The sequence below is a fragment of the Chlorocebus sabaeus genome, chromosome 21 (assembly GCF_047675955.1).
Source record: "Chlorocebus sabaeus isolate Y175 chromosome 21, mChlSab1.0.hap1, whole genome shotgun sequence".
NCBI classification, from domain to species: Eukaryota; Metazoa; Chordata; class Mammalia; order Primates; family Cercopithecidae; genus Chlorocebus; species Chlorocebus sabaeus.
The window spans coordinates 96,705,380-96,718,687 of record NC_132924.1 but is presented as its reverse complement, the minus strand read 5'-3'; the positions used below and the strand labels follow the sequence as shown (position 1 = coordinate 96,718,687).

The following is a 13,308-nucleotide window of genomic DNA, read 5'->3' as shown; positions in this document are numbered from 1 at the left end:
TACTTGGATTGTCTTTCCAAAGTCATCAGAATTGGTAAGTATTTTGCAAAAAAAAAAAAGTGAGCAATCAATTTCCATTTAGAAGCAAAATCTGTTCTTTCTATGACAGGAAGTATAATGGTATCGTAGAAAGAGTCTGTGTTTTCAAGTAAGACAAACAAGAGTTCAAATCTTCACTTTGTTATTTTCTATGTCTATTACTTTGAGAAATTAATTTATCTAAGCCTTAGCATTTTTCTCCCCTTGGCAATCTCCAAGCTAAAAAAAGAAGGTTTTAAGCTTTTTATTGGAAAATAAAATAAAGTACACATGTATAGTTTCATAAGTTACATAAGTAATTATTGATTGAACATCTATAATCACCTCCTAGGTCTATAGGAAATAGGACTTTGCCAGAGACCAAAGAAATTCTTCTACAATCCATCCTTCCTTATTCCTTTCCCCTGCCATAAATAACTACTCTTCTGACTTGTAATCACTTTCTTTAGAGTTTCATCATCTAAGTGCACTATGCCTGCACTATAGTATTGACAATATATTTTTAAAATTTTTGCTATGTCCTTTAAGTCTTTTCTGATCTGCAGGTTATGCTCTCCATCCCCTTCTTGTCCTTTCAACTAATCTTTGAAGAACCCAAATGCTCTGTAGTTTCCCACAGCCTGAACTTTGCTGATTGCATTTTCGTGGTGCAGTTCCATGTCCCACTGTCTCCTCTGTTTCTTGCAAATTGGTAACTGGCTCCAGATACTTAATCAGGCTTGGGTTTGATCTCTTTGGCAAAACTATAGCTAGTTCTGTGTTCCTTCTTTGGGGGCTATGTTGAATCTCGTTGACTACATCCATTAATTTATTGGGGGCTATATAATGGTGGTATCTAATTATATCTTTTAAAATTATTTAGAATACTTTTATAAAGGAATGTTTTTGCTCATCTACTCTTTAGTTACTAATGGCACAGTTTATATATATGTGTGTGTATATATATATGTAAAGCAGAATAAATGCTTAAGTCTTTCTTTTTACAAGTTTTTAAGATAATGAGTTGATTTTCTATCATCTTCTGGAGCTGACCAGTTTTTTAAATAAATGTATATTTAATAAATCATTCTATTGTAAAGATACAAGCACACATATATTCATTGCAGCACTATTTGCAATAACAAAGACATGGAATCAACCTAAATGCCCATCAAGAAACTTTGGTACATATACACCATAGAATACTATGCAGCTATAAAAAGGAATGAGATCATGTCCTTTGCAGGGACATGGATGGAGCTGGAAACCATTATCCTCAGCAAACTAATGCAGGAACAGAAAACGAAACACTGCATGTTCTCACTTATAAGTGGGAGCTGAATGATGAGAACACACAGACACGTGGAGGGGAACAACACATACTGGGGCCTGTCGGAGGGTGGCTGGGGGAGTTTCAGCATCAGAAAGAATAGCTAATGGATGCTGGACTTAATATCTAGGTAATGGAATGATCTGTGCAGCAAACCACCATGGTACATGTTTACCTGTGTAACAAACCTGCACATTCTGCACATGTACCCTTAAAACTTAAAATACAAGTTGAAGGAAAAAAAAGAAAAAAAAAGAAAAGAAACCCACAAATCATATATTTAAATAGATTGGTTTTAATTCATTGAAATCATTGCCCTTTTTGAAACTTAAATTGTCCCATCTTTGGCCAGTTGTAGCCTCTTCAAGTTAGCGCCTGAATTCTTTTGTCATGAATCGTGTAGTCTTTGCTTTCTTTGCTTTCTGGTATGACCAGATGTTCCAGGTTCATCTTATTTATTTCCTTCCCCAGATGCAATCATCCATTTCTCAAAAACAAAACAACCTCCAGCAAAAACCCTGGTTTCTTTTCGTAGGAAATGGCATTTCCAGGCCAAAATCTGTGTTGCAGGAATGCTCATTGCTACTAGGTTTATCATTATTTCTAAGACTTATCTGTAAACAGACAGATGCACACACACACACACACACACACCCCTGACACACACACCCCCACCCCCTACAGCATAGTCCTCATGCACACAGATGCTTTCAAGATACAATAGCTTATGAGTTTATATTGTTACTTCTAATTCAAATTCAGGACTACAGGATTTTTCTTTAATCGCTTCTCTATTACATCTGTATTTTCTTTCTGACACACTGACAATCTTTGGTTTCAAGGATACAAAGAATGGAATTGGAATGTTCCTTAATTACTCATTTGCTGAATATATCTCTCATTCTCAGCATAACAATATTAATATTATATCACCATCAATATTTTAAGATATTTAAAAATATGTATTTTAATTATTAAATATTATTTATTTTATCTACTTACTAATATTCAAAAATGAATAATTGTGCTGTATCTGTCTTATCAGCGCATATAACCATTACGTGTTGCATCTTCTCACTTTTAACTCTCACTTAGTCTTGGCATTTTGTTTAGTGTTAGTCTTGTTTAATACTAGTTCTCATGCTGCTATCTCACTAATCATTTTGGGTTGTCTAAAGGCCATTTCTTAGTGGATCATTCAGACGTCAGTAAGAGGAACAATATTTCCTGAGTTCTTGCATACTGACAACAGTTTGCCTACATTGATCATTGGAAGTCAATTTTGCTGTGTAAGCATCCTTAGCTCACATTTTCCTTCCATGAAGAGTCTTAAATATGTGACTCCATTTTCTTTTGGCATAAAGTATTGTTGATGAAAAGTTTAATAATAATCTATATTTTCCCTTATAAGTCACTTGTTCTTTTTGCCTATGTGCCCAAAGGATATAGTATTTTGTATATTATAGTTTCAAATCTTTCTTTTTTATTACAAGTTTTTCTTGAAACTTAGTTTTTTATATTTGTTATGTTCCCTTGATTTGGTTTTCCTTTTCAAGGAATCTTATTATCCATGTATTGACTATTCATTGTCGTCAATGTTTTTAACTCATTGTCTTTCAAATCATTTTATCTAAGCTACAGGGATGCAAAAGCATAAGAATGATACAATGGACTTTGAGGACTCAGGGGGAAGGGTGGGCCAGGGATAAAAGAGTATACATTGGGTACAGCCTACACTGCTTAGGTGATTAGGTGCACCAAAATCTCAGAAACCACCACTAAACAACTTATCCATATAACCAAACACCACCTGTTTCCCCAAAACCTATTGAAATAGACAAATATATATATATATAAATCCTTTTATCTATTTCTTCATTTATATTTGATTTAAAATTTTTCTTTCATATCCTCTTATAACTCTCAATGTATTGTCGACTGTGTTGCTAGTTCTTGTTTTCATTCTAGTTCAGTCTTCACATTTGAAATTAATTTTTTCTAATTTTATTCCTAATTCTTCCTCAGTTGTTAACTGATTTCTGAATTTTTCAAATTTTGACTCATGTTGTTCATTCATATCTGATATTATTTTCCTCATGCTTTTTAGCTCATTTTGAAATAGCAGGTTTGAATTTTGATTGTTCTGGAGTGTGTTTTTTTAGTTATGTATTCATTGCCCATGGGGATATCATTCTGTTCTTTCTGTTTTTTCTTACTATTATGGGATTTGACTGTGATATTTTCTGTTGTTCATTTTTATTTGCATTTAGTTTTCTTGAATTTTTAGAAGGATGCTTGGTAGCAGATAGCTCTTCTAACTTTACAGAGCTTCTTATTCTATTATTTTCTTGCAATGACCCAAAATACGGTGGTTAGATCTCTGCGGTTTCCTGGCTCTGTCTGCCACCCCCACTTTTTTGTGGGCCCTTTCTTGTTTCTGTCCTGCTTGATTCTTGATTTTACTCTCAATGAGGGCGTAAGTCCAGGAAGGGAACGTAGAGAAGTGGTTTTCAAGAATGCATAGGGTCTAGACTATTTTGTAATTTCCCTTAGCCTTAGCTTTTTATTTGTAAAAAATAAGCATGATAATACTTAACTCTACAATATTTCATAGCACACTGTACATATACATTTCAGATACCTCACATAAACTTACCATGTAATAAAAACATAAAAATGCTACTTTAGTTTTAAAACTAACTAAATGTATTAAGTAATTTAAATATTCTAGACACTAAGCACCTTATATGCATTATTTCTTTAGATTCCCACAACAACCTTATGAGGTTAATACTATCCTACATCTACTTTGCAATGGGAAAACCTAGGCATAAGAAGAATAAGTAACTTGCTCAAAGTCACACAACTAGACTGTCTATCTTGGTCTTTTTATAGGAAATAAAAAATCCTCCTCCACTTAGAGAAGCAAAAATGGTAACAATAAATTGTTGCTTTTTTTTCATGAAAACATCAGTCCTGAATTACATATGCATTTTATAATCTAGCAATCCTACTCCGAGGCAAGGCCAGAATTCCATTTCATTCTAGGTCTATCTGACCCCAGAGCTCAATTTCTGGGCTAACAATACTATATTACTCTTCAGATTCTCCAAGATTCCTGTTTTAGTTGCCGCAAAATCTCTTCTATTACAGAACTAATTCCAAGAGAAGGCTGATTCAGGTATATTAAAGGTGTCAAATTATTTAAATGCCATATAAAATTCTATAATGCTTCTTTAGGCTTCATGAAATTAATGTCCAACTAGTTTTTGAAAGTTTATTTTCCCAAACTCATATTTTGAAAGCGAAAGCATCTCACATCTATGATATTTTTCTGGGTTTTATTTGTATTTGGATTATTTTAAAATGTACTTTCACTGAAACTTGTATAATTCATTTTCATGATCAACTTTCATCTAGAAAAGACAAAATGGCCTGTCTATACATACTAACCTATGATGGTAGGACTTTGTCAATAAAGACCTCAGAGAAAGCATGTCAAAAAGAATAATTCTAATCCCTTCCATTAATTCATTTACTCCATATTTATTGAAATGTACTACTTATTAGGCACTATGCTAAGCCTTGCGGATATAACAAGAAACAAAGTAGATCTCTAACCATGTGGAGCTTGCAGTCTACATATTGTATGATATTATAGAAGTTAATTTTAAAGATAAATTGTAATCAGTATGTTAATATAGTTGTAGTGTTACTTATTACACAATTACAAAGCCAGAAAATAAAAAGAAAAATGAAAATATGTATCCTACAACAGAGGAGGTGTTAAGGATGATTTTAAAACCCAGATAATTCTGGAAATACAGTAGAGTAGCATAGAAAAAGTATCAAAGAAGACATTAAGAAATTTCCCCCATATATGGTCTTAATTTAAAAATTGTAGGCGAAACTTTTGGTTTTTACCTAGTATTTGGCGGATTTCTGGCCATTCTCTCTGTACTTCTAGTGCAGACTTCAGTTTAGCACACAGAGGAACATAATCCATGTAATCTATTAGTACGCGAGTAACTCTGCCTACCAAGTGCTTCATCCAAGGAACTGTAATAAACTCACAGAACTGAGAGAATTGATAAAATTTAATTTAGTAATATTTTTTAGTATACCATATACATAAACACTCAATTGTGTTATGGAAAAATTACTCTTTGTCTTATTACAGAAAATAAAAGATCCCTCCTTGTAATGAACAAAAATTAAAAATAAATTGTTTGCTTCTCTCTGTGAAACCATCAGCCCTGAAGACTCGCCTGGCTTTGATGTGACTGTGGTCAGCAGAGCATGGAGGAGTCACGCTTCTTTCCATCTGGCCCCAATATTCCACCAAACAGGCAGAAGTGACTAATTGCCTACATTTTCACATTCTTCTACATTCAGTTTTCAAGTCAAGAAAAAACAAACAGCATCTTTTTTTTTTTTTTGGCAGGGGGGCTAGATTTATGCTTATATCCCCATATCATTGCAAACAAAAGTTGAAGAAAAATTAAAATAGAAAAATTAGAGTTTATTTTTCTTGTCTTGTAACATCCCTACTTGAATGAATAGGTCTTAAATTAGGATGATGACCCAATATAAAGCAGAAAAGGCATAACTCACCGGGTTATCTTTTATTACACAAGATGTCCATCCTGGCAGCACCTCTTCCTCTATCTCTGACCACACAAATGAATTTCCAAAGATGTCACCATGCATGCAGTCAAAGCACATCTCCACTTGATAGCCATTATTCAGCAATAGCCTCAGCATTACCTCATCGTTTAGGGCATACTGAATGACACTGGGGAAACGAGTGTCATTCACATGCATAAAATAACAATTGACATTGGCGCCATGAGAGAGAAGCAGTCGGACAATTTCATAATTATTGGCCCTCACTGCCACAAGTAGACAGTTGAGGGGATCTAAGTTTGGGTCTGCACCTGCAGCCAGAAGGACTTCTGTGCAACGAACATCATTATTAGAAACGGCAAAATACAGCGCAGTCTTCCTCTCATCGTCATAGCTCTGGGAAATGTGGTCAGCAAGTGGAGTGTTGACATCGAAACCATTTTCAATGAGCAGCTCTAGACACTGTGCACTTTGCCCATCTGCTGCTGAGTGAATTGGTGTTAGCCCACTTTTCCGAATTGCATTTTTAGATGTTGCTGGGATAAGATATTTCAGTGCACTAAAAGAAAAAAAGTCAAATATCTACGTGCCATAAAGAAAATCAAGAAATTAAATAAACTACCATTCTCACTAGATAAGTGATGCAAATCGTATAGTTTCCCTTATTTTCTCTAGATAACTTTGTACTAAAACATTTAACCTTTGTCTGCAAGGTACAACTATTTAGTTTAGTGTAATGTAGCTCAGTTTTGATTTAGCTTTCTGTTCTAAATATTCCTAGGAAACTGAATCTTATACGTTTTTTCCTAGAATTGTGGTTCCTCGGGAACCCTCCCCATCTTCCAATTCTCCTCTGAACAATATAATATTTACAGACAACCAATACTATTTTTAAAAATATAGGAGAAAAGTAAGCCTTTCTAATGCCATAGAGGACTGTTTCGTAATCTTGACCATTAGGATCATGGGGTCATAGGAAGTGACGCTGGATGTTATTTAGTCCAACTGCTTCATTTAATAGAACAATCTGAAGTCTGAAGAGGCAAAATGATTGTCCAAGGTCACACAGTTAGATGTAGAACAGGACGAGAATTTGGGCCTTTTCGAATTCTTATGAATTATTTCTCTTTCACTAATTCCTACACAATCTATTTTAAAATATTGACCATGTACATTCTGTCTGCTTCCATATAACTTGCAATTGAATTATTAGCCAAAAGAAGAGTCTTTAATATTCCATCAACCTTGCATCAGTCCAATTGAGATAACCAACCACAGTTTATATTTCTAAGTACATGTGATATAGTTGTGAGTTTCACACTTGACTAACCAGCTAGACATGTATGAGAGCTACATGGCAAGGATAACCTGATCTCCTGTGCCTACTTTATGAATTTATGAACACTGGGATTAAATCCAGGTAAACTCTAACAACATGTCACTTAGCATCAATTATGCGTCACTGGCCACTTAGCCAATGGCCCACTGAAAACTATAAAGCCCAATTACTTCAAAGTTTTTGATCTTATGAAATATATTTAATTGCCTAAAACCATCTTCTCATGGTGGGTAGTTTAATATAGTGATCTAGATTTCTACCAATGTGTTAATTTTGTACATTTTGTGATTTAAGAATCTATTCAACCATTTGTATGGAATGAAGAATTCTAAACTTATAACGAAACTTTTCTGTTCAAGAATATATTTGACATTATACTGTAATATCTTGGATATGTTAGGAAATAATTGGAATAACACTGATAGTATTGTTACAAATTTTAATCCTTTGTCAAGGGCAAAATTTTTAGAAACTCTGTAGCCTTTTGTTAAATACGTTTGCAAACAAAAAGGCACTCTTGAGTGGCTTGTGCAGAATTCTCACTTACAGCTTAATTCCTTCTAAAAGAAAATTTATTTTCGTTATAGAAGCACTACAAATTCATTTTTTGGAAGTACAAGAATATCAAGAGGAGGAAAATTAAATGAGCTCTAAATATCTAAATATGGAGCATCAAAACCTGAAGATTATATGTATTTCTCCTCAGATTTTGAAAGGTATTACATATAGACTTGTGATTATAGTGTATACACAAATTTGCATTTTTAACTCCAATAATTATCCTATAATTTATCACTCACAGATAATGCCCCTCATAGGCAGCTCGGTGTATAGGAAGATGCCCTGCTCGATTAGGTACATTTCCGCTTCCTCCATATTCCAGCAGGAGGGAAATGCAGTCGGGATTGCCACCTCCTGCTGCCTCAAACATCACCGACGCCCCATCATCCGCCAAAGCAAGCACATCACCACCTGGCCGTATAAAACATGTGGCATGATGATAACTGGATGGTATTGTTTAAACAATCCCCTTAAAAACAACCTGTTGTGGTACTGGGTGCAGTGGCTCACGTCTGTAATCCCAGCACTTTGGGAGGCTGAGGTGGGCGGATCATGAGGTCAGGAGTTCGAGGTCAACCTGGCCAACATGGTGAAACTCTGTCTCTACTAAAAATACAAAAATTAGCTGGGCATGGTGGCACATGCCTGTAGTCCCAGCTACCCAGGAGACTGAAGCAGGAGAATCACTTGAACTGGGAGGTGGAGGTTGTGATGAGCCGAGATCACGCCACTGCACTCTAAACTGGGCAACAGAGTGAGACTCCATCTCAAAAACAAACAAACAAACAAACACCCCCCACAAAGCCTGTTGTGTTCAATTCTGGTTAGGACTTAAAAAGTACAGAATTAAGGGCCTCTATGTTTTCTATATTTTCAATAAAACAGTCATGAATGCCTCACGCTTCGTTTTATTAGAAAATCTTTGGGCCAAAAATCAAGGGAGAAATGAAGTCAATTTTCTTGAAAGGCAAATTCTTCCGAAAAAGGCTCATTAGACTTTTTAATTTAAAGACAAGAATTTTTTTGGTTTTTTTGTTTTGTTTTGTTTTGTTTTTTGAGATGGAGTCTCACTCTGTCGACCAGGCTGGAGTACAGTTGTATGATCTCAGCTCACTGCAGCCTCCACCTCCCGGGTTTAAGCAGTTCTTCTGCCTCAGCCTCCTGAGTAGCTGGGATTACAAGCATGTACCACCACAGGGTTTTGCCATGTTGGTCAGGCTGGTCTCCAACTCTAGGCCACAAGTAATCTACCCACCTTGGACTTCCAAAATGCTGGGATTACCGGCATGAGCCATGGCGCCCGGCTCCCTCTAGTTTAACTTAACAAATACTTACAGTTAATAAAGTGTTAACAAATACTTTATTGCCCTCTTATGTGCAATCAGTGTGTGTGACCCCAAGAAGAATAAGTGTGACTACTCTAAGGAGCTTAGAGGGGAAATGAAACAAAATATCAGACAGCACAAGCTGTATGATATTCCAGTGACACTGACATTAAGACAAGGAGACATGATGTAGGGGACAGGGGTTCTGCTGCTTATGGTGAGAGCTGGGGGCCAGCCGTTTACTTCCGTGCACCTCCATCTCCACATCTGTGAATGATGAATGCAGCTTACTTCACAGGGCTTATTTGATACTTAAATGTGCTTGTATTGGGAGACCTCAAAAATGTTAGTCTTTTTCCCATAGGGAATCACTGGGGATCATGTGGTGCTAGCGTTCATTTGTGGATGAGGACGCTGAGAACCAGATATTGAAGGAACAAGGCTAGGGACTCACAGTGAGTAGTGGCTCAACCAGTTTAGGAGTTAGGTCTCCTTAACTCATGGTTCTGTAGTTGTATAAAGCACCTGGAGAGTTTAAAGGAGGGCAATGTCACAATCTGTTGGGAAGAATTAGGAAAGGATTTAGGGAGGAGGTGTCTCAAGAGATTGACTTTGAATTGTGCTGAAGAGATGAAGGCAAGGACCTGACCCAAACCTAGAGAGAAGGAATGTAAGGTATGTTTGGGAATATTGCTAGTGTATTTTGACTGGAGTGTAGGATACAAGATGGGAGCAGTGAGGGATAAACGTGGTAAAACAATTTGAGATGATGCAGTAGGGATTATTTTTTGGATAGCTGACACTATTGTAGCTGTCCTTTAGGAAGGGAAGACAAGTTGCAGTATGTACTGTGATTCTCTGATGGGAGATTAGAAACCCAGAAAATGGTTAGAAAGTATTTACACTGGTCCAGGGAGGATTGAGGGACCTGATCAGGATGGCAGATGGATTGCAATGAGAGGACAAGAGAAACGCTACAAGAGTTTGCAACTGATTGGATTTAGGAAAGCAGGTGATGGAGGAATTAGAGATAAACCCAACCTTTTGATCCTGTCAAGAGAAATTATTACATCAGAAAAGTGGAAAAACAGGAGGAATTCAGTTTAGGAGAAGATGAACATGAGGCCCTGATGAGCCATCTATGTGCAGATTGAACTGTCTTTCTCGAGAGCAATCAGGACTGGACTTGTAAATGTGCAGGTCACAATGCATAGGGCTTAGCTGAGTTGTATAAGGGACCAGCTGGGAAAACCTGATGCCAAGTTCCATTTAGCAGAGGAAGAGGAGCTCCCCTAGTTACATTCAAGGGAGGAAGAGTGAGGAGAAAAGGAGAGTTCGAGAGGCAGGACAAAAGTCAGGAAAGCGTAACTCCTTTTCACATACCTTTGTGGATTAGATGTTCTAACACATCACAGTGACCATATTCGGCAGCAACGCCTAATGGTGTGACTCCAAATCCATCTCTCAGGTGGACATTGCCTCCGTGTTTTAGCAGCAGAGATATGATATCTTTTCGGCCTTGCTTGGCTGCTTCATGCATTGCTGACCATCGCTTGACACAGGGCTGGTCCAGACTCGTGTTGTGTTTGATCAGAGTTGATACCATATCATAGGAGCCCTTTTTGACAGCTTGAAAATGATTGTTAAAAACAACAGTAAGTATATTAACACAAATACTTTGGGGGTATTAAACTAATTACTGAATTTAATATTGAAATAGATACTAGCTAATAACTTTTTTTCTACAAGGAAAATAATGTATTTCTCATATCCCTTCTATTTCTCATACCCAAGTTTATATTTGTGAAATATAAGTTTACAAGATGACACTACCTTTCCTTTAAGACCTGGAGGAGGGGTAAGAGTTTCACAGAAAATAACATATATCACCAGGATAGGATGCTGTGTGCCCTCTTTCTAAACTTTAATTTCTTCACCAACAGAATGGAAATAACATTTGTTGTTGGGTTACACAAATTAAATAATGTATGTAAAATTCTTAGTGTAGTACCTAGTATATAACAGGAGCTCAGTAACTGACTATTATTATTATTCAATCGCTCTTAGGATCTGGGAACCTCATATGTAAATAATGTTCATCAGGTTTCCCCTATAGAAACAGGGTTTTTTCCCTCACCACAAAAGATAGCAGTAAGTATTGAATGAACTTGTCTTTCTTATATATATATTTTCTTTCTTTCTTTCCTTTTTCTTTCTTTCTCTTTTCTTTCCTTTTTTTTTTTTTTTTTTTTTTTTGAGACAGAGTCTCACTCTGTCGCTCAGGCTGGAGTGCCATGGCACAATCTCAGCTCACTGCAACCTCCACCTCCTGGGTTCAAGCAATTCTCCTGCCTCAGCCTCCTGAGTAGCTGGAATTACAGGCGCACGCCACCAAGCCTGGCTAATTTTTATATTTTTAGTAGAAACAGGGTTTCACCATGTTGGTCAGCTGGTCTCAAACTCCTGACCTCGTGATCTGCCCCCGTTGGCCTCCCAAAGTGTTGGGATTACAGGCGTGAGCCACGGCGCCCGACCCTCTTTCTTGTATTTTTAATGGGTGATTATCAATAAGATCATTTAGAATCTGCATAGGCCAGTTGCTCCCAGTGAGTGAAGTGAGGGCTAATGTAGTACAATTAAGGAGGTTCACCAAATCAGTTGTCTCTCTCCTTCTCTGCTCGTCTCTAATGGCTGAAATTATACTGTTACGAGGTTTTTCCTCTTTTGGATTATTAAGAGATTGTCCCCATTTAGATGTATACACTTCTAAAAATGTAACTTTTTTTTTCCTTGTAAGTAAAATCTTATTAAAAAACAGATTAGGATGAGCGCTACCCCCTACAAATGACGATATACACAGTCACATTCACTCATTCATTCATTCACTCGCTCATTTACTATTCAGTTAATACGGCTGGTTCTGCTAAAGGCTCTGTGTTATGCTCTGTGGACAACAAGAAGAATAGACAGATTTGGATTTCACTCGTAGAGTTTACGGCCTAGAGAAGAAGCCTATGCTACCTTCTATTTAAAGAGAGACTCAAAGTCTGGGCCTATACTGGGAAACGTAGAAGAAGATGTGAGTCCGCATGGAACATTCCGGGGTAACCAGGAGGCAGAATGCAGAAAGGATCTAAAGCCAAGGCGAGGAAAGCAGCTCCCAATGTGGTAATGGGAGGGTGAAGACAAACTTTGCCTACTTCATTTGGGAGCAGGCAAGCTATGCCTGCAGGAGACTCCAGTTTCTCTCCCTCTTCTTGTCTAAAGTAGAACCTGTTGACAAATGCCTCTCTCTGAATTGCCCAACTGTCAGTGGCAGCTCTAATTACAGTGAATGACCTCATGCTAGCTGGTGTTATTGCAGAGCAAGCATCACGTAAGCTAAACAAACTAAGAGATCCTCATGGATCTTCTTGCTCTGATGGCAGGTTTTATAATTAGAGAAAAAAATGTATTAAAATAATGAGCCTCTTTGCCCATCATCTTTTAACCTTTTGTCTGACTCAGAAAACATAGTGATTAAAATAGTTTCTCTTCATGAAAATAACTGCATAAATGTGTCATCTTCAACTTAAAATAGTTTTTAAAAAATCATAACTTCACTTCCAATTTAGTTTTATGAAATCAAGAATATATTTTCCATAGAAAGAATAATGCAAATAGTAGGAAACCCCTTCCAAGCTAACTCACGAAGACATTCTGAAGCAATAAATGACTGAAATAATGAAAACTCATAAAGCACGGTACTGGTGTAACTTAACTGATTAAGTAAAATAATTTTAAAATGTCTTGTTTTACATATGGATATATATGTTTATATATTATATATAATTTTTTTCTCTAGAACTTAAAATTCTAAAATTTAGAATTCTTTAGAATTTTTTTCAGAAATGTTCAAATTCTTTATTAAGTTTTTAAATTTATAGCTTCAATAGTAATGCTTAAAACTGACTTTAAGTTGAAGAGTTTAGGGAATTAGATTAAGAATTTTGCATAGATGATAGGAAAGGGTTATCTTGATTATCTTGACAAGGACTGGCGGATTAAAAGCGGAAATGGAGTGAAGAGGATGTGTATTGATTTGTGAGAAAGAAAATGTCTGAAGCAAA

At 36.4% G+C, this 13,308-nt stretch overlaps 1 protein-coding gene across 1 annotated transcript in view; it reads right to left on the bottom strand.

The window, feature by feature from the left end:
- Positions 1 to 13,308, bottom strand: part of ASB15 (ankyrin repeat and SOCS box containing 15) — a 28,925-nt gene that overhangs the window by 2,210 nt on the left and 13,407 nt on the right. Inside the window, exons 6-9 of the mRNA XM_007982780.3 lie at positions 10,583 to 10,828; positions 8,114 to 8,285; positions 5,963 to 6,533; positions 5,273 to 5,426 (exon numbers count right to left, since the gene is read on the bottom strand). Of these exons, the coding sequence (XP_007980971.1) occupies positions 5,273 to 5,426; positions 5,963 to 6,533; positions 8,114 to 8,285; positions 10,583 to 10,828 (1,143 nt within the window). The remainder of the gene's footprint in view (positions 1 to 5,272; positions 5,427 to 5,962; positions 6,534 to 8,113; positions 8,286 to 10,582; positions 10,829 to 13,308) is intronic.